At 32.3% G+C, this 22931-nt stretch overlaps 1 protein-coding gene and 1 long non-coding RNA gene across 4 annotated transcripts in view; both read right to left on the bottom strand.

The window, feature by feature from the left end:
- Positions 1-22931, bottom strand: part of LOC146533217 (uncharacterized) — a 316872-nt gene that overhangs the window by 216909 nt on the left and 77032 nt on the right. The gene's annotated exons all lie outside the window — the stretch shown is intronic.
- LOC146533227 (venom acid phosphatase Acph-1-like) lies at positions 1001-22256 on the bottom strand. 3 transcript variants are annotated; one of them, XM_085195857.1, is made up of 9 exons: positions 18021-18185; positions 17616-17855; positions 13800-13898; positions 13306-13416; positions 12153-12410; positions 11527-11709; positions 2873-2993; positions 1756-1973; positions 1001-1254 (listed from the first exon to the last, which is right to left on the bottom strand). In XM_085195857.1, the coding sequence occupies exons 2-9, from the start codon at positions 17823-17825 to the stop codon at positions 1087-1089; spliced, it is 1368 nt and encodes a 455-aa protein (XP_085051983.1). In that variant the 5' UTR covers positions 17826-17855; positions 18021-18185; the 3' UTR covers positions 1001-1086. The 3 variants fall into 3 exon arrangements, with proteins under 3 accessions (XP_085051983.1, XP_085051984.1, XP_085051985.1); XM_085195858.1 differs by lacking the exons at positions 17616-17855; positions 18021-18185 and adding an exon at positions 22120-22256; XM_085195859.1 differs by lacking the exon at positions 17616-17855 and having other exon boundaries at positions 18021-18161.

The raw sequence follows: 22931 nt of genomic DNA, 5'->3' as shown, positions 1-22931 counted from the left end.
CCATACCGCATATGGCAAAAGAAACGTAATGTCACAACACTCCATTTGCCTCCCACTGCCTGATTTATAGAGATATTGCGTATTGAGTGGCGGAAGTTAACGCCGACTTTTGTCTTTTTACCCAAGTAAGTGAAGCTCGAATCCACAACCGCCGCGTTCACAGGCAGATGTTGTGCTGCTCCACCACGACGAGATTTAATAGAAATGGACATAATATTTTTTAAATGAATGTATAATTAATAATTATACAAAAGATCCCTTAGATATTAGAAATAAAGTAAACACAGAAACTGATTTTCTCACTAAACCGTCGTCGCTGCAAGAATGCAAGGAACTTTTAAATTTCAATTAACTTGAAATGAATTTAATACACTTTTCTACTTTTTTCTATGAAACAGTTAAACATTGTTCATATCTACATTGTTATACTATCTATACTAGTATAGATAGTATAAAAGTTTAATAATATTAAGTATAGCTTAATATTATAAAACTAGAGAGTTTCTTTGGTTTGAGCACGATAATCTCAGGAACTACTAAATGGTATATTGCATCACGTTATTTACAATATGTTATGCATAACTTTTAGACATTTCCAAGGAAAACATTTACAATAAATTAATAAAGAAGAATAAGTTTTTTTACAAATAAGTCAAGGCGCAGGGACGCAAAGTGTTACTGTAAACCGCATGGTTGTAGGTTCGATCCCATTGGAAGAAGTAAAGCCTCCAGAATACGGCGGAAAGTGGAGAACGGAGTGTCTTAACATTAGGTTTACTCTGCGTACCCTGCAGTGTGCGGGATACACCATGAAGTTGACAAATACGTATATTTATACACAGCTCCTTACATATAGAGCATCACAGCTGCTTATCACAGCCTAGGTAGTATACCATAGTATATCATACCTCAGTCGATACTGCAGTTGGTAATAGGTATGTTGGAATTTATTCAAGTTGTAGTGAAATTCACAACAATACAGAAATAAATAAAAGTTTGTTAGTTTTTTTACAAATATATATATTTATATACAGCTCATTTCATGAAGCATCACAGCGCAGCTTATCACAGCCCAGTCAGTATGTATCACAGCTCGGTCCGTATACTGCAGATACTGTAAAAGTCTTTCTCGGGAAGTAAATATTCTTTGGTATTATGTTTGAACTTGTTCAAGTTGCAGTGACTATTGGCTTCGCATCCAGTGAAGTGTAACAGTTGGGGGGTAGAGTCACCAGCTCGGGGAAGGTAAATTGGCTGAAAAGATTATTTTGAATTGATTATTTGTTTTTTTTTAGCTTCAGGATGTATACCGAAACCCTTTAGAGACCCCTTAATAGAGCTTAATCTCATTTAATTCGAGAAAATATCTTAATTTTATGCTAAAAATAATTGGTTATAACACAAATAGACTCGTAAAGTTTAAAGCTTCTATATAATTTATATATTATGCTGAACCGAGTTATTTTATTGTTTCGGTATAAAACATTCAAAAATTAATTTTGTACGGTTATTCGATACTTTGTCATTCAGTGGTTTGTTTGTTACTATTTTGGTTTTATTGATCACTAAGCTTTTTTCATGTGACTTTGTACGAATATATTTTAGGATAGGATCTTAAAACATATTGTTACACAATTATAATAGGGCTTTTTAGAGCACGCTGTATCGGCCTTGCAGAGGTTCTATTTGACCATAGAGAGTAAGCCACAGATTGTAAAAGGTGGTGAAAATATAAAAAAAAGAAAACAAACATACCACTACAGTCAGCTCTCCAGTACTCTTCGATTTATATAATTCCAGAGCAAACAATGATCCGTACTCAGGTATACTTTGTTCATGTCTAATAACTCTGGTGACTTCCATCAAGGAACCGATGTTGAAGTCGTGGGCGGAGTACAAGCGGAGACGCTTCTTGACAGGCTTTCCTGATTCTATGCTTGACGCCGCTTGGATGAAGTCGTTTAGGATTACACCTGAAAATGGTAATTTTTTAGCGTCACGCTGTATTACATATATAACATGGTAGACAAACGGTAGCTAGTGTTAAAGCACTCCGTTCCCCTCGTTTCGAATTCGTCCGCCCAAGTTTCGAATTCATATTGCGTGTTGAATGCCGGCACTGCTGCTGCTGCTGATGCTGCGTTTTGTGTTGCTACCAGAACGAGGAAATTAAAATAATTTACTTACTGGAGTGGTAATCGAATCCATAGTCTTCGTGCTTACAGTCCGGCGCTATGCAACGACGCCCTCCAAATAACAGCTTATATTTTTCATTTCCTTATTATATTTCTTCCTTTTAAAGTAACCTAACTATATGTTTTATAAACTTGTTTTTGATTCAGCAGAAAGTTTTGCGTCGTTATGTTACCGGAGGTCATAAAGTTGGTACATCTTTTCATTGCAGCGCTGCATTCATTGCGGAGTTATGTTCGAATAAAATTTTGTTGGATTTGAACCGGTGATATTCATTCATGCATTATGTATGGGAAGTTTAGTTTATAGTCCGATAGAATAAAATAATGTATTCTATGAACATTGTTGTCTTCATTAACCCCCGACATCAACAGAGGGGAGTTATAAGTTTGACGTGTCTGTATTTGTGTATCTGTTTGTATATCAGGTCTTGGAACTCACAAACGGAAGAACTGATTTTGATTTAATCTTTTTTATTTGAAGGGTATCTTAACTTAGAGTGTTCGCCTCAGAGTTCGGCGGAAAGCGGTGACCGTAGTATCTTAACATTAGAATCCCTCTGCCTACCCTGCTACATGCGGGATACAAAAAACGTGAAGCGTAAAATTGATATTATATGTCAAACACAACGTAGCGCTTATTTCCGCCGCTCAACACATACATATATGAAAATACTTACCACCACCGATTTTCTTCATTTCATCGTACCGAAAGTACAGTCTGTATGAAAGTCGAGCTGCTTCACCCAGCTTAGGCAACAACGGCTTAGCCCACTCCGGGATGTCTAGACCGAGAGCAACCTGGAATGAACATTATAAAATTTCGTTATATAAATTAAATATTCTGAGAGGAATAAAAAAGAGCAACCGTTTCGCAGAACGCAAAAGAGTCGCAACGGCCGATCAGTTTCCATGTTCATTTGATTCATAAGTTCTTGTGAAAGTCTATATGAATGAAGAATGTTTTTAATTTGTTAAAAAAAAGGTTAATACTTTTAAAAAAATTATAAAAAATTAAAAAAATAAAATAGGAATTGAGCGCGCACTTCTTGAAACCCGCCCAAGCGTTCTGACCACTAAGCCACACAAGCTGAATCGAAATTCTTATACGCTCGTCACAAATTATTTATCTTAGTGGTCAGAACGTTTGGAAGGTATTTTCAACAGTTAAAAATGTTTTCAAGTAGTAGGTTAAAAGTGTTTTCAGAAATATTTTTCTTTCCTATATCTATATATAAAGATCGATTTTTAAAGTGTTATTCTATAATAACACTTTAAGAACCGATTAAGTGCGATATTAGGATTGTTAAAAAAATCGTTGGAAACTTAAATTTGCGTACATATGCACTCATTTTATATGAAGTGAACTACAAATATAAGTTTGTAATGTTTGTTTTACAATATACCTATAAATTTAATTTTTTTTCTCCACTCTCTTACAATAGTTACAAATGTTACCATATTTAAACATTAATTAAATGTTTAAACTGGCCGCTATTCGTTATTTAAAGAGCATTACAATAACTTTAAAGGCTTAATTAAAACGTCGCTCCAATAGACTATGAATTTCAGTTTACATTCATTTACATATTAAGTGGTTTATTTTCAGTTTTATGACAAGTCTTTTATAGTGATCATTAGTTAATATTGGCAACTAGTATAATGGAGGAGATCCTGGATTCAATTTCTGTTTACCAAAATATCTCAAAAGGAAAAAAATAGTACGTACAGCCAGCCAAAGCAGCCCTTATGAGAATAAGAGAGATTCACTCTGTTGTCTGTCTGTTTATCTGTCAAGACCATTTATTTCGAGATTGCGTAGGGTAAGGGTGTCAAGTTGAAATTATTATTAAATATTTAGGTCTCACTCACAGTCCCTTGAAGCACAGAAAAAAAAACAAGTTTCTAGGTCAAAGCAATCAAAAGATATGAGCGTGATAGTATCTTAAAATTATACATTTATTGTATTCTAAATTTTATCGTTAAGAATATTATAATACTAAAATAAAAAAAATATGAATTTGACAGTATCTTAAAATAATAAAATTTATTAGAAGTATTTTGACTAAATTTATGATGGTGGTTCCCCACCATCATCGGTCGGTAGTTTATAAATCGAAGTGCAGTGCTTTGTAAAGACATCTTGTGACGAGCTGCCGGACTGAACAGACGTAAGTGCTGCTTTCTATTGATTCTTTTTTTAAAAATGACTATTTACAGATAAATTGTTGCTTTTGCTTATTATTTCTATTATTTAACTGAATATAAATTATCTTGTGCTTTTATTTAATATTTCTATTATTTATTTAATTATCAAATATATAATGATGTATTTACTGAATTTATTAAATAAGGGAAATATAATAAATTAAGAAATATAATAAATTAGTTTATGAATTATGAAATTGGTATATATTCAAGAATATTTAGAGGACAAACATGTATGGAATTAATGTCTATTAAATGTAATAGACGTAGCTGTCAGCTAATGTAATAAATTGTACCATTGATTTTGAAAAGAGCAACTGTTGAGTTTCTTGCCGGTTCTTCTCGGCAGAACTGCTTTCCGAACCGGTAGTAGCTTTTTGTTCATATGTTCATTCGACAATTCAAAGTGCTTATAATAAAAGTCTATTTGAATAAATATTATTTTGAATTTATTATTTGTTTCTCTTATCCCGTCCATATAAAGCAGTTATAAGAATTTAAATAACTTTTCAGTAATAGATTATTTTTATACGTTTTAAATTATTAAATACTTAAATATTATTACAAATATTATATATTATATATTTTATATTATTTTTGATATATTTCTATTATAGAAATTAATAAATACTAACAAGTAATAGATTACTTTTATTAAATAATTGAATATTATATATTTTTATAAATATTATATATTATTATTGATATATTTTTATTATAGAAATAAATAATTTCTGACATCAGAAGTGGGATCGTATAGCCATAATTGTTAACACCTATTTTACAAGTTTCAGAATGGATTCTGAAGCAATAAGTGGTCTTCTCCGAGCAATTCGCGATGCCGTTACTGCTACTCATCAAAAGGATGATGACATTGCACTACCAGTGTTTGACCCCGATCACAACGACTGTGGAGCCGCCAGCTGGTGCAACAGTGTGGAGTCCCTCGCTAAGGAGTTGAACTGGAGCAGCATTCGAACAGCGGCTAAATCCGGTAAGGCCCTTAAGGGCTCTGCTTTACTTTGGTTTGAGTCATGGGAGCCTTCGGACGGCAGATCTTGGGAAAATCTGCGTCAAGACATTATTGACGCTTACCCTGAGAAAAAAAATCTGTCCGAGAGACTTTCAAGAGCAGTCCTTTATTCATCTGATGCCGTAGAATCCTATGGAGATTATGCCAGAGAAAAAATAAGGTTACTACGCAACACTAAAGTAACCTTTACAGATGAGCAACTGATTGAGCTGATCTGTGGAGGCATAACTGATGTTGATGTAAAAATGGCATCTTTAAATAGCGGTGTCACCACTACTGCAGCCCTTATCTCCTTGTTGTCAACGTACATAAAAAACAGGAAAAGAGCTTCAGACAGTAGTAATAAGAATACTGGCACAGGATTCAGTGGAGCTAAACGGTCTAAATTTGATATGGATAGAAAATGTTTTCTTTGTAACCAAACTGGACATGTACAGTCTCAATGTTGGAAAAATGTGAAAAATCAAACGGACCAGGCACCACAGGTTTCGAAGCAAAATGATATTCATGTAAAGTCATGTACTTATTGCAAAAGAGTAGGTCATACCGAAAATCTTTGTTTTTATAAACTAAGGGCAGATTCAAAAAGATCTGTAACTTCAATCCCTACTAAAGACGTTAATTTTTTAGGAAAACCGAATTAAGCCTCACACCAGTTTCTATTAATGGTTTATTACTAAATTCCCTGATTGATACAGGGGCAAATTGTAGTTTAATTAGAGAATCCGTAGCTAGAAGACTGGGGTGTCGCTTAATTCCTTTATCCTTATATTTAAAAGGAATAGGCAGCAATAATATACATGTTTTTGCACTAATTACTGTTTGTGTTCAGTTTGAAGATGTCAATTTAGAACTCGATATACATGTAGTTAGAGATATTGATTTTCAGTATGACCTCCTTATAGGTAGAAATGCAGTACAGTACCCGGATATAGAAATTGTTACTGATTCAACTCGTTCTCGTTTGATTAGAAAACCTATCGAAAACATAGCAGAGGCGAATTTCATTTCTTCTGTAACAGAATTATCTGATTTAGCATCAAAGATTTGTCACTTAGATTTAATTATACAAAATAAAATTTGTAGTATTTTTCAGAAATACCCCTCTGTCATGGATGAGATAGGCACGGTAAAAACCGGTGAACTAACTATTCGTTTGAAAAGTAATGAAATTGTCTATTACCGCCCTTATCGGTTGGCCCCTGTCGAAAGAGAGAAAGTGGATAAAATTATTCAAGAGCTTTTGAAAAAAAAAATAATTTGCGAAAGTGAATCTCCATTTGCTAGTCCCGTAATCTTGGTAAAAAAAAAAAGATGGTAATGATAGGTTATGTGTAGATTTTAGGGCATTGAATAAAATTATAGAAAAGGATCGATATCCACTTCCTCTCATCGAAGATCAAATCGATAAGCTTGGTTCAGCAAGGTATTTTATATCACTGGATATGAGAAACGGGTTTTATCAAATACCCGTGGCGTTAGAGTCTAGAAAATATACAGCATTTGTGACGCCAACTGGTCATTACGAATTTATTAAAATGCCATTTGGAATTTGTAATGGTCCAGCTGTGTTTCAAAGATCCATCACAAAGGCTGTGCAACACTTAAAATTTCTCTTAGTATACATTGATGACATCCTTATCCCATTTTCCACAATCGACGAAGGATTAGATTATTTAGAAAAAACAGTTAATGCTCTTAGTTCTGCAGGATTTATTATTAATTTGTCGAAATGTAAATTTTTTGTTGACAGTATTGAATATCTCGGAAGACACATATCACAAGAAGGTGTAAGACCTAGTGAAAAAAGTATCTGCACTGGTAAATTCTCCAGTACCTAATAATATTAAACAGGTGCGCCAGTTTATGGGGTTGGCTAGTTATTTTAGAAAATTTATTCCAAATTTCGCAACGCGTACGGCCTGTATCACGAATTTAACTAAAAATAATTTCAAATTTCAGTGGGGACCCGAACAAAACGAGGCTAGGGATTATGTCATTAAGCATTTGTCATCTAAACCTTTATTAACTGTATTTGACCCAAAATTACTTACAGAACTTTACACTGACGCTAGTTCAATAGGCTATGGAGCAGTTTTGGTGCAAAAAGTAAATAATGTAAAATCAGTTGTAGCTTACTTTAGTAAAAGAACGTCTCCTACAGAATCTAGATATTGTTCGTATGACCTAGAAACTTTAGCTATTTATAACGCCTTAAAACAATTTAGGGTATACCTTTTAGGTATCAAATTTATAATCATTACCGATTGTAATGCTATTAAAGCTACATTTAATAAAAAAGATTTATCTCCACGTGTAGCCCGTTGGTGGATCTTTATGCAAGATTTTGAATTTGATATCGTATATAAAAAGGGTAAATATATTGGACACGTTGATTTCCTTAGTCGCAATCCTGTTGGGAGTCCTGTTTCTGTTAATCTTGCTAAAATTACCTATCAAAATGCTCCAAGTAATGTTTCTACTAGTCTATGCTCACCTACTGAATTCTTAAATGTCAATTTTATTAATGAGACGCCATCTTGGTTAGAAATTGCCCAACAAAATGATCCAGAAATTCAAAATTTAATTAGTCGAGTTACAGCTGGTGACCTTGATGAAAACCGTTATCTTTTAGAGAACCATTTATTGTTTTATAAAATTAAATCTGGGGAGCCAAAATTATATTTACCAAAAGGAGCTAGATTGTCTTTTACAACTTTATCATGACAACAATTGTCATGTAGGATTCGAGAAAGTTTTACATAAGCTTCGTGAAAATTTCTGGTTTCCGAGAATGATTCCATTTATTAAGAAATACTTAAAACACTGTTTAATTTGTGTAGAACGAAAGAGCCACTCTGGCCCAAAGCAAGGTTTCTTACATCCAATTGAAAAAGTCCCTATTCCCTTTCACACGATTCATTTAGACTGTACGGGTCCATTCGTACAAACAAATGACGGTTACAAATATATTTTGTTACTCTTAGATGCTTTCACCAAGTTTTGTGTGTTAAAACCACTTAAAACGCTCGGTGCTGTAGAATTGGTACCACTTATTCGAGATACCATTACATTGTTCGGTACTCCCTCATTGGTAATAACCGATAGAGGCACTAACTTTAGTTCTCTTCAAATTAGGTCAATGTTTACGGAATTACAAATCGAACATCATATGATATCAACCGGTACCCCAAGGGGAAATGGTCAGGTAGAGCGATACATTGCGACACTTATCAATATGTTGAATACTACCTGTAACGGTTCGTCAGACTGGCCAAGCGGTTTATGGAAGGTCCAACAGTCTATTAATACCACTGTCCAAAAATCAACTGGATTTGCTCCGATTCGCTTACTTATAGGTGTAAATGCTAACATACCTTGTATACAAGCTCGTTTAAATGATGTTAGTGTCCCAGGGTCCAGCATTGATTTAAGAGCCGATCGCGAGTTAGCTACCAGGCGTTTACAATTAGAAGCCGAAAGGTTTAGAAATCGATTTGACAGTGTAAGGCGGGATAATGTGTCTTTTGAGGTAGGCAATATAGTTTATGTAAACCAAGATCACAGACGTCGTGATAAACTGAGTTGCAAATTTAAGGGACCATATAAAATTATGGCTCTCTTACCAAACGATAGGTACTCTCTTCAGGGTCAAGGGCATTTACGAAATATTGTTGTTGCTAAAGATAAATTAAGATTGTGGCATGGAGAATGGGTAGATGACACATGATAAATTTAATCTCATTTGGTAGTATATAATACTTTAATTTATAATGAATATAATGTTTTAAGTGTTGATTTCTTTTCATTAATGTTTTTATTTATAATATGTGTTAATTGCTTCCTAAATTGCTTATTAATGTTATGGTATTTGTTCATCTAATGTGAAAGATGGACACGAGGATATTGCTAGATTGTCCATCTAATGTGAGAGATGGGGCGACAGCAAGAGTGATTTCTTAACTTATCTACCTAATGTGAGAGGTGAGATAGTAAGAAAAGAGTATCGCTAACATGTTCATCTAATGTGAGAGATAGAACAGTTGCGAGTTATGTCAACCTAATGTGAGAGGTATGACAATAAGAGGATCGCTAACATGTTCATCTAATGTGAGAGATAGAACAGTTGCGAGTTGTTCGTTGTCTTGTCAACCTAATGTGAGAGGTCTGGCGGCAGCGATTAATGTTTAAGAATTGTTAATAGTAGTAAGTTATGTTTAAGAATTATTGTATAGATTTAATATGTAAAACCAATTACCTGTAAAACCAATTAACTGTAAAATCAATTAACTGTAAAAGCAATTAACTGTAAAAGCAATTAACTATGTATTACTTACTATGTTATGTTACTTACTAGGTTATGTTACTTACTAGGTTATGTTACTTACTATGTTATGTTACTTACTGTGTTATATTACTTACTATGTTATATTACTTACTGTGTTATTTTACTTACTATGTTATATTGTTTACTGTATTATATTACTTACTGTATTATATTACGTATTTTGTTATGTTTTAATATTAAGTTTTGTACTTCGAGGAGCGAAGTACTGTCAGTATGGCCGTGATAGTATCTTAAAATTATACATTTATTGTATTCTAAATTTTATCGTTAAGAATATTATAATACTAAAATAAAAAAAATATGAATTTGACAGTATCTTAAAATAATAAAATTTATTAGAAGTATTTTGACTAAATTTATGATGGTGGTTCCCCACCATCATCGGTCGGTAGTTTATAAATCGAAGTGCAGTGCTTTGTAAAGACATCTTGTGACGAGCTGCCGGACTGAACAGACGTAAGTGCTGCTTTCTATTGATTCTTTTTTTAAAAATGACTATTTACAGATAAATTGTTGCTTTTGCTTATTATTTCTATTATTTAACTGAATATAAATCTTGTGCTTTTATTTAATATTTCTATTATTTATTTAATTATCAAATATATAATGATGTATTTACTGAATTTATTAAATAAGGGAAATATAATAAATTAAGAAATATAATAAATTAGTTTATGAATTATGAAATTGGTATATATTCAAGAATATTTAGAGGACAAACATGTATGGAATTAATGTCTATTAAATGTAATAGACGTAGCTGTCAGCTAATGTAATAAATTGTACCATTGATTTTGAAAAGAGCAACTGTTGAGTTTCTTGCCGGTTCTTCTCGGCAGAACTGCTTTCCGAACCGGTAGTAGCTTTTTGTTCATATGTTCATTCGACAATTCAAAGTGCTTATAATAAAAGTCTATTTGAATAAATATTATTTTGAATTTATTATTTGTTTCTCTTATCCCGTCCATATAAAGCAGTTATAAGAATTTAAATAACTTTTCAGTAATAGATTATTTTTATACGTTTTAAATTATTAAATACTTAAATATTATTACAAATATTATATATTATATATTTTATATTATTTTTGATATATTTCTATTATAGAAATTAATAAATTCTAACAAGTAATAGATTACTTTTATTAAATAATTGAATATTATATATTTTTATAAATATTATATATTATTATTGATATATTTTTATTATAGAAATAAATAATTTCTGACAAGCGCTTATGCATCGTTTTTGCTGTATTTTGTATGAAATTCGCGCGTAATCAAAGCCTATAGAGTAATACTTATTAAGAAAACGTACAAAAATAATAAGCGTATATGAACTTCGATGTAACTTGATGAGAACGTATAGCTTTGTGGTCAGAGCACTATGACGCTTTCGGAGAGGGGCAGGTTCAAATCCTGCTACGTCCAAATTACGTTATAATACGTTTTTTAAATAAGTATTTTTCGTTCCTGAGTGTGGAATAACTTTAAAAATGTTAAAAAATACGTATAGAGTAGGTACTTGCCGAGGACCTACAGTTACGAAAATTAGCACGAACTGAGAACTTACAAATAAAGAAATAATTAAAGAAAACTTAAGGTGAAAATAAAAAAGTATTTCACAGAAAAAAATATTTGTTGTTGATTTCATGCAAAATGTAATTTAGTTAGTCAGATTGACTTTATAATTATATATATAATTTTAATTATCTAAACACACTTTTTATAAGATCTTAGACTCACCTGACTTCTAAACAAATCGAACAAAGTTTGAAATTGTAGAGGATCTTCAGTAAAGTTCTTCCCAGTTTCCTTCTTCACGAGGACCACCAAATCTTTGAACTGCTGAAACTCCTGCTGCACAGCTTCTTCCTTGGCCTTCACCATTAATTCACGAAAACGTTTGCAGTTTGAATAGTATCTTAACTGAAATTCATAATAATTTAATATGTTAGTTAATAAAATAATTATAGCAAAAAAAATAGTTAGATAGTTTTAGTATTGCGATTATTGTGGCGCATCGGGGCAATTTTTTATTGTATAAATAAGTATAAGTATAATCGTCAAAACGACTAAATACTTATAAATATATTTTTTCGCTTCACGCAAATATATCCAGAACATAGCAGGGTAGACAGAGAGAACCTAGCAAAACAATTCATTGCCTAAAGTTGAAATCGAACCGTAACGCTTACTGTCAGATGCTGTACTGACGGTTAGTTAAATAACAGGATAAAATATCTAATCTAATCTAAATTTACAGTACAAACCCAATATATATATATATATATATATATATATATATATATATATATATATATATATATATATATATATATATATATATATAATATATCAAAAAATCTTACATAATCTTCAGTTAAAGGCACCGCTGTATAAGGAACCGGTTGCCACAGCTTTCCTAGGCCTTCGCCCCATTGCTGATCGACTTCCGGTGGGTATACAGCCGCCATTGTCAGTTGAGCAGTCATCTTGGTCCTCTCCTTATCAGTGCTTCTTATCGCTATTTCATCTTGTAGGTATATCTTCGATAGCAAGTTGTACCCTTGGCTCCCGTATCTTTGGCGAATGAATTTACCAATTTGGAATGCTCGTCGTTTGCCAGTCTGTAATTTAAGTTTATTAGTTTACTTGAGATGTTAATTTGTTTTGCTTATTTGGATGGACTTCGTTAGTTGAGAAAGTGTTTTCGGTTATATTGATAATGTAGATATATTGAAAATCTAAATCGAATTCAGCAAAATCTATTTTGTTACGCAATTAGTTACATCTTTTTATAAATGTTTATAACGGGTACACACAGGGAACCCCTTTTCGACTTTTTGCTGACTTTTTGAAATTGCTTGATAGTAAATAACGGAAATTAACGATGCACTTCGCTTGCCAGAGTTCAGAAATGAAGATAAATTACATATAATCATTCCTCGAAGTAAGGATCGAACCCACTACCGTCGCGTTTACTGTAAAACGTTTTTCAACTGCGGCCTCTTAAAATATATAAATTTGAAGAGTATATAGGGCTCAGAATATCTATCATACATGAAACTATTTCGATACTGAGTGACTGACAGACAACGCACAGGCGAAACTATTTTATTTAGAAAGTTACAACTTAGGAAGTAGATAAGTTAGGGAGTGTAGGGTGCACTAAGAAATTATTTTCCATTTTACGTTTTAAATTCCACGCAAACAAAGTTGTGGGAGACGACTAGTATTATGTAGTATTTACAATCGTTAAATAATCCTTGACGCCGCGTCGCTCTGTTACAAGGGCATTTTTTAAGTCTTTCAACGCAACTGAGTTAATTATTTAATCTATATTTCCGTGTTCTACTTTATCTTAATTATTATAATGTTTTATTGAGTTTCATAGTACTGTACTCGTAGATACTAAAATCCAGTTTTACCAATTTGTGTTATTTGCTTATTTTACTATTATTAAGTGTGTGTTTTTTATTAGGATATATAATGTTCTTAATTAAGTCACATTTAGGAACTTACATTCGTGAGTCCTTCCAGGCCTTCTATATATGTTAAGTTTCTTAACTTCTCTTGTTGATCTGAGAGAGATAACTCATCTGCATCTGGTGTTCTTTCTCCATGTCTGTTCACCTGAAAATATAATTAAATAAAAATAAAGTGGAAACATACACGGAAATATATAAATAGAAAGACATGACGTATTCGTAGATAAGGGTTTTAATTTTGCCACCCGGCTAAAGAAACCTGAAACACGAACATTTCAAAGAGGCCCAAGTCCCAGGCAGTGTTCTCACCACCTCACCCTGCAACGCGATATTCATTACATACATTCCGCTATATAGCAGGTTCGGCAAAGGGAGCCTAATGATAAAACCCTCGGTTCGCCGCTTCCTGTCGAATATTTAAAACATTGCGTATTGAGTGGCGGAACTCAACGCCGCGTTTAGCATTGTTACCGAGGGAATTAAAATATTGAATAATTAATTTCCTCATGTTATTTGATAATACCTTACCACAAACGCTAGGACCAGTTCTCTATCAGCCGCCAAGTCAACGGTGCTAGCGGTGATTGCCAAATGCAGTAACAATATAACTGTACAGCCCAACATAATCTGGAACAAATTGAAATATAAGAAAATGGTTCTATATTATTCAATATGTGATAGAGTGTAACTCGATCGACGGAACTGTCGTCTATGGGTAGGGAACCTCAGCACATATCCTTTTAATTTTGCAGTGGTTTAGCCATAAGAAATTATAAATTAAAGAATTTGTGATTCTTTGGAAAAAAATGGATTCTTGAAGAAATTGGCAAATACAACCCGACTCAGTAGGTTTTTGTATCATATAATAGATATAAATCTATCATATATTCTATCGGTATAAATCTTGGAACTAATTGCGAAACTAATTGAATTAATTAATAATTGAATAATAAAAATAATTTTTTAAACACGTAAATTTAAAAAAAATAATTCAGAGGCTCCAGAAAAAAATGACTGGGGCTTTTTTTTCGGAATCTGATTTTTTTAGCAGTAATATTTTTCCAGAAGTTATTTTCTAATGGATAATGTTGTCAGGAATGGACCAATGGTACCACATGAGGAGAACCAGCTTTCAAAAATAAAATAACTCAAAAGTGCTTAGGTAACAAACATAAAAAAAATACAATCAAAATGGTAATTCTTCCTTTTACAGAAGTCTTCCAGTAGTTCCTGCGATTATCGCGTTAGCCAAACAGAACTTACCACTTTACAATATAAGTAACCTAAAAGCTTGGTTAGAACATTTTTTTTTCTAAAATGTTTTTTAAAATAATTTAAGATAATGTATAGTCAGTATAAGTGAATTTTATTAGTTTACTTCCTATTCTAACCTCTTATCCCTAGATTCCCTTGAACTTAAACACTACACTGGTTTAGCGCGTGATTGATATCGCCTGCTAAAATTACCAGATAAGCTTGGAGTTTTGACATGTGTATGACCGCATTATCTTTTGTAAAACTAAATATTATATAAATAGGTTGTATTATAAAAAATCGATAGTTAATTTAGATCGATATATTAAAAAGAATTAATTAATAATGAAGAAATGTAAATGCGATGATTATGGGTCCAATCTCAACTCGGGCCATTGCTTATGTTTTTTTTAGCTTCACGTTGTATCCCGCACATATCAGGGTAGGCAGAGGGAATTTGGGAACCTAGTGTTAACACACTCCGTTCCCATTAAATCGCTTCCGTTCCTCATTTTCCGATGAATTCTCAAAGCAATGCGTATTGAATGGCAGAACTCAACGTTGAGCTTTCTCTCGTTACCAGGGTGAGGAAATGAAAATATAAAAAAAATAATTCCTCGAGTTCACATTGATTCCACAACCTGTTGCGTTTACCGTCGCACGATGCCCTGCTGCGCCACGACTGGCCTCACATTTTAACTTTTAAAAGCTTAGCGCTCTATTTGTCTTTGTAATATAAGATCAGATACGAGTAGGTACCGTATATGTAGTTGAATCATATTTCTTATACTGTAATAAGATATATGAACCTAAATATTAAAATAATACTGGAAAGTATAAATTAGGAGCTTGTGGCCCAGCGGCACAAGTGTGCTACTGTAAACGTGATAGCTTGTTGTTGCGATCCCCACTCGAGGGAATGAAATTAATAATAATGAGTATTTTCATTATTTCGCACTGGTAAAGGAGCAAAGAGTGGCGTTAAATTCCGCCTCTCAACACGCAATGCCTCCAGAATTCAGAGGAAAATGGTAAACATAAGTGTCTTAATGGGAACAGAGTGTCTATACATTAGGATCACAGGTTCCCTCTGCCTCCCCAAAAAAGAATAAACAAGCGCAGGGGCACATAGTGGGACTGTAAAATCGACTGGTTGTGGGTTCGATCCCCGCTTGAGGAAAAGTAATATTTTTTTTTCATTTCTCCTCTCCTCAAGTAGGGAATGGAATGTCTTGACACTAGGATCCCTCTGCTACTCTGTCGTGTGCGGGATACAGCGTTAATCTGATTTAATAAATTATTTAATTCATTTCCCCGAGTGGGAAATAAATTACATTTATAGGACAATATACCGATAAATCGATGTATTTACCTATATAATGAACTAAATCCGATAATTTTTATTTTTTTATCTGTTTTTGAGTGCGGTTGTGCACGCTAACCGATTTAAAGTTTCACTATTGTATTTTTTGGCAATTTTTAATCCGGCTCTTAACACTGGCTGTCCAGGAACCCCCTAACGTGAAACTAAAAGTAAATATTTGTTCATTTCGTTTTATTTATTGAAACAGAAAGGTCGAGACAAAGTGATTGTTGTAAAAAATTACTTTGAGCAATGTGACATTTAATCTTATTATTTTATATTCTGTGGCAATGTTTGCATTAATATTTTTTTAAATTCAGTTTTTATTATTTTGGCATTGACATTATCTACTGAGTAAATATTTGTTGTTCTTTTTGTCTAATATTTTTATTTACATATGGCAATATTAAATTCTCTTAGCGTTTTATTATATTTGAGACTAGCGGCCCGCTCGAGGCTTCGCCCGCTTAAACTACACAATTATTTATTTACTTACGTGTTTGGCATGTGATCAAATAAAATTATCATTTTGAAGATAGATATCCACAGGTAACGACAGGTACATCAAAAAGTAAAATTTCAACTAATTCGGTAAGGATTGTTTTGTAGCAATTGTGTCGAAAAATATATTTAAAAAATATATTGACATAACATTTTTATTAATTAACCAATTTAAATAAAACAAACACTAAATATCAAGGAAAGATTTACAAAATGACATAGTGAAATATTTATTTAAATCAGTCAAGCCGTTTCGCTTGCACAGCCGACAAACAGTCAAGCAGAAAAAAACAATACATTTACCCAGTAGTAGATTTTCTCACATATCTTCCACGTACATACGGCGTTGAGTTACAATAATTATATTCTATGTATAGATTGGCTGTACGAGAAATACGACCCACGTAAAAAAATATTTTTTTATGAATCAGGTGTGTGTACAAATAGAAACAGCTCTTCAGTTCTATCACTTTATTTATTACGTAATTAATATAACTGACTTTAAACAGATCTGAACTTGTCAAGCATTAGTTATTTGGAACAAAAACACCTTCCCTGCACTAGTAATTTCAAGTCTTTGTATATTTTGTTAAATCAGTCAAAACAGTAACTATTTTAACAATAAAATTTAACATCATTTATAATCATTTCTATTTTAATAATAAATACTGACAGCTCCCTTCATATTCGAATATAAAAAAATCGAGCTAATATATTTTATTGAGGCCAGTCGACGCGCGCGCAGTCGCACACAAGCATGCGACTGAAAACGCGACAGGTTGTGGGTGGTGGTGGTGTTCGATTCTCACTTGAAGAAAAGAAATATTTAATATTTTCATTTCCTCGCTTTGGTAACGCCAAAGTACGGTGTTTAGTTCCGCTACTCAACACGCAATGCCTTCTGAATTCGGCGGGAAGTGGGGAAAAACTAGGTTACTAGGTTTCCTGCTATATGATGAGTTTACTTTGCTTAATTGCTGTATCAAAACATTTAAACATTTTGTTCTGCACTTGCTTCTATTTCATTAATATTTATTATTTATATTATGTTTTTCCTTACTTGAGCTCTAGTAACTGATTTCCTGTTACGCGAATTTGTCTTATTTATTTATGTTCGTTAAGATAATACATTAAATTCCTTTGTTTATTATGTACAACCCAAGTAAAACACATTCTAGTTTTTTCAGTTCCTATTGGGATTGAATATTCCACATTTACTCACTTACCAATATTCTTCTCCAGTGTTTGTAATCGCGACGTGGTCCTAGCGAATGTTGATTTTTGGAATTCACCTGAGAAGATGACCTTGAATCTCGAAGATCCGACCTCGATCGCCTTCTACTTGATTTGCGCGAACTCAGCTCACGATCCATGGCTGGCCCAAGTTCACGTTTGCGTCTTTTTCCTCCTCGAAGGTAGTTTCCATTCTCATTCATAACTCAAATTTGAAACTTGCAAACAGTTGCCTTTGTTTATGTACAAATATATATTAAAAAAATGTATAATATTCAAAATGTATATTGTATATAATGCCTTAGAATGTCAATTGTTTATGTATACTATAAATTCATTCCATACAAGGAAAATAATTGTACAATTTAAATAACTAATATAACATATTTTATACTGACCTTAATGGATCCTCTTACTGTGTAACGCGGAAACACTCGTCACTTTTGAATTCAAAGTTTACTCACGTGTCTCTAACTCTTTGCGAATACAAACATCAATATGGTTCTATTTCTTTAGTAATTTATTTATTAGAAACACTGTGACTCTAAGCAGCACTGTACTCGTCAAAGCACAAGCAAAAAATGAACCTTATACTTGTTGTCGTTTTTAGTATAAGCTGTATATTTACTATTCGAAGCCTTAGCGGCCTCCACTGCGTCACCGGACTTGGGGAAGCCGAGTTAGACGAGCTTCGACCTTGGCTTCCTTAAACTAGTTATTCCGCGCCTTTTTATAGTTTGTATTATTAATCAAATCAGCAACTATCTTGACAAGTACTGGTACAATTTTAATTCAATATCATTTAATAATTTTAGCCATGAATCAAATGAGGAACTATTATCAGTAATACAATAATTTTAATGGAACCATTGATTTATTTTAAAATATCACTAAAATAATACACATTATGAATAAAAATATTCAGTAATTTAATTTATCAGGTACAAATAGTTAACAGTTCACTTAAATTCAGACTTTTTTATAAGAGCTGAAGAGGGATTGACTCTACAAAAGGTAAGCTGAATTAAACAGTTTTAGGTTTGTTTTGGGAATTCACTTTGTAACGTAGGTCTCCAAAATTCATTTACCGTCAGTTAAATTACAAATGTTTTTTTTTCTTATTTGGAAAATAATTACATCCTCATGTTGAGAATTTCATCATGTCATCGTGAAGTGGGACGGCATCTAACTGAAATGTGAAATTTTGCACTAGTCTTTTTTTAGCTGGACTAGCTTTTGAAGGGATATTTTTTGTTATTATAAAATCTGGAGTCTTGTGCCCACAAGACAATTCTAGGGTGAGCATTGAAAGTAGGGAACGGAGTGTCTGAACACTAGGTTCCCTCCGCCTACCCTGCTGTGTGCGGGATACAATGTGAAGCTGATTTATTTTTAACCGACTTCTGTAAGAAAAGGTCTTTTTTTTTTTTTTATGTTTGTTACCTCATAACTTTTGACTGGGTGAACCGATTTTGATATTTTTTTTTATTTGAAAGATAGTGCTTCGAAAGGTCCCATTTTTTTTTCGTCCATGTCTGACAATGGTATCTATGAGAAAATCCCATAAGTCATAAATTTGCATTAGGTATGTGCGCGACAAATAGACGAATAACTCAATGTCGCGCCAACCGATTTTGATGATTCTTTTTTTATTTTAATGGATACACTTCAAGGATAATTTGGTGAAAGTTTGGTTAGGTTCCGATTATGGAATCCGGTGAAAATTGAGAAAGTTTGTTTTTTTTGGTAAAAAATTTATTATACTGTAATAGTTACAAGCAATAACTTTTTAAATTGATGTTAGAAGTGAGATTCCTGATCGTTGCATTTTCAACCAACCTCAAAAAAGAGGATGTTCTCATTTTCAACCTACTTCAAAAAAGGGAGATTCCCCATTCGCCCGAATACTTTTTATGTATGTTCTTGTCAATATATCAAAATGTTACTTTGCACCAAAATAATACCTAATTAAATGAAGTTTTACATAGGAAAACCACAACCACTCGTTGACAACCACTACCACCACCATCACCACTCGTTTAAGAAGCATCATTTTAAGATCTACCTATCACTTAAAATCGTAAAATAAATTGATTTTTAATAAAAAGAAAAACCGACTTCTAACAACGAACTAAAAAGTGAAAAATAATGATATGAATGATAAAAAAAAATAATGAATGATAAAATAATGATGAAAGATTTTATAATTTTGAAGTCGGTGTCAAGCTAATGCTACAACACCTTTACTACAATATCTAATTATTAAGCCTGTTTGTTTTACTTGGCACCGACTTCAAAATTATAAAATCTTTGTAAAATTATTTTTCACTTTTTAGTTCGGTTTTTCTTTTTGTTAAAAATTAATTTATATTTTATCTATTTTGTGAACATAGTTACTTGTATATATGTGTGGCATAAAACGAACCGTTAAGACATTTAAGGTTAATAGCACTTACTTAAAGTGCGATAAACGTATAATGAATGTCCATTAAAAAGTTATAATCTATTAATTATTATTAACTATGAGGTTAAGCTAATTTCTTGATGCATTATATACTTTATACATATTATATGTACATATTATATGTACATACTCATCATATACTATTGGAAATGGGTACTATATATTTTATATAAAAAAAGGTTCATATTGATCCTTAACTGGATAGGTTTTCTGGTAACCTATGAAGAGCTTCACTATTTAAGTTCTGCATCCATCATCAGACCAGCTTGATGATACCATATTAATGTATCTGTCACTAAACCTTCCCGCATTTATATATTTACGCGGAATGCAACTTAAGAACACGCAAGGCACATAAAATATAGTTTAAAGAACTCTGCTCTCCGCTAAAAAATAATACTTTCTTTTTTAATCTTTTTGCTTGAATATCGATAACAGCAAGTAATAAAACACTGACTTAATACCGTATCTAGGTCAAATGAATATGCAACATCTTACAATAAATATCATGCGTTTTTTTAAATGAAGGCCATCTTTGATTGTATGCGTGAATGCCTTAATGAAGTCGCCAGTTTGAGTCCTGAACTAAGAACTTACAGTACAAATGAAGGAATCATATCCGAACAGTCAAATTTTGTAGGTAGGTTAAGATCATTAAAAAATCATTAAAACTTATAATTATAGTTCATTTCGTACAAAATGAGTGCATAGGCCCGCTAACTAAAGTTACTACAAATTGTAGGCTCTTCCCGCTGACTTATAATCCTGACATCCTGACGGACGGACGGACGAGTCTTACTCCCACCTGATTGATTTTTTTCCTAGTGACAAAGTAGCACACGGTAAATCCTCACGAAGAATATGGATATGAAGATTTGTTTTAGACTTTTTTTCAAATTACAAAAGGTATTGAAACAGAGTTATTAATAGATTTTAAGACATTAAAAGTACAAAAGTGCGGGAAATTCCCAACCGATGAACGTCCTAGATGTTAGGTCACACGGGGGAGATACTCGTATGCCGTATATAGATAGCCTATTTTCAATTTTCGATAACACGTATTCGGGGACTTTTCGAATTCTGTTTGACGTTTGACGAGTTATTGACCGATTAAAATGAGTCCTAACGATACCCTTTGTCTTACGAGAGCGGGGAAATGAAAGTTACTCATTCTCCCCACCGGGAATCAAACCTGTAACTATCACCTTTATTGTATTACTGTCATCACGTTACTGTGGCCTCAATATTTCGTTACGCATTTCATAAATATGTCTCCATAATTATAGACGTATTGCAATTTAATAATGTATGAAATATCAAAGGATACCTTCAAAATTTTCCTTATTGCGTACCTAATTTTTTTTCTTAACAGGCAGAAAAATTGTATGTTGGATTCATTTAATAAACAAACAATTGCCTATCTGAATAAAGAGAATACGGCGTTAGGTTAGGTTATCGAATTTAGATTCTCTTGTATGAATAGTTTTTTTTTAGCGTTAAGATACTTCCGTATCCCATTTTCCACCGAATTCTGGAGGCGTTTCGTTTTTTTATGGCGTGTGTGGCAGAGCGAAGAAATGGAAATATTAACTATTTTATTTTCTCGAGTGGGAATCGAACCCACAATCTGTCGCGCTTACAGTCGCACGCTTGTGCCCCTGCGCCACGACTGGCCTCAATGAATAAAATAATATCAAATTAAAAATTGCTTATTTTATACCTAGTATTTTATTCTCTAAAACCAATATTCTTGAATCACCAATTCTTTTTACAAATTTAGAGTGCTTTTGATTGTGGAATAAAAACATATATGTCGATAAAAAGGTAATTTTTTACGAAAATAAACATTACGTCAAATTGAACGTTAGAGGTTACATCCAGCAACAACGTTCAAAATTACTAAAAATCGAATTATAATAAATTAAGATTTTAATAAAATTGTAAAATACCAAAAAAAAAGATATTCTACTGGTGAAAAAAACTAAAATATTTTGATATTCTACAATATTAACATATAAATAAACAATACTCACATATTTGTTTATACTTTAGTTTAAAGTAATTTTCTTATATTAAATACACTTAAAATACAATGTATAAAACACACTGCCTTCAGCGCCTACAGCGCTGTTACTGAACAGTTGCGCGTGCGCATGACCTTTAAAAAATGTGATACAACATGAAATACCTTTCTATGCTTATTATTATTTTGTAAACTCTTACTTTTTCATTAAATGTCACTACAATCACGAAGGTGGAGTTCTTCAGCGGGGCGGAAGTAAGGCTAGAGTTGATAACTATATTTTTATTTCCTGGTTTACAAATTTGTGAACCTCTTACAATCGATATTTATCTTTATATTTATTATACTATTTTGAAAATATAATTTCTCACTTTAACAATTTATACATAAACACTTTCTTTAATGGATATTATATAATTATTCATAAAATTAATAAAAGTGTAGAGCTAATATAAAATTATTATTAATCATATTAAATTAAATAATCATTGTTATTTATATTATTATAATCGTAAATTATTATTTTTAAGTCAATCAAATCACACAAAAGTACAAACACATTAAATAGCTGGTTTATCGTTGAAATTAATTATATATATTTTTACTTTATCTTGAATAGCAGAATAGGCAAGTAGTGTTAAATAATCTTTCTCTCTCAGCTGCCTAAATTCGAGATATCTCTTGTTAAGTCGCGAAACAAAACGCCGCCCCTTGTACTGCCAGTGTTAAATATACATACGTATACACCTACATATATATACTATACATATATGTATATTATGAAGCTTGATTGTACTATTAATTTAATTTACATTGATAGCT

The sequence above is a fragment of the Heliconius melpomene genome, chromosome 13, assembly GCF_056956725.1.
Source record: "Heliconius melpomene rosina isolate 202511_hmr_F chromosome 13, ASM5695672v1, whole genome shotgun sequence".
Taxonomy (NCBI): domain Eukaryota; kingdom Metazoa; phylum Arthropoda; class Insecta; order Lepidoptera; family Nymphalidae; genus Heliconius; species Heliconius melpomene.
This window is presented reverse-complemented; position numbering and strand designations above follow the sequence as displayed.

What these genes read in the sequence shown, in the direction of transcription:
- LOC146533227 (XM_085195857.1), bottom strand. Translation starts at nt 17,825, where the DNA reads ATGAATGAGAATGGAAACTACCTTCGAGGAGGAAAAAGACGCAAACGT. An exon ending in GCCTGGAAGGACTCACGAAT is followed by an intron (nt 12,411 to 13,305) that starts GTAAGTTCCTAA and finishes CTTAAATTACAG; the next exon opens with ACTGGCAAACGACGAGCATT. An exon ending in TGCCTTTAACTGAAGATTAT is followed by an intron (nt 11,710 to 12,152) that starts GTAAGATTTTTT and finishes TATGAATTTCAG; the next exon opens with TTAAGATACTATTCAAACTG.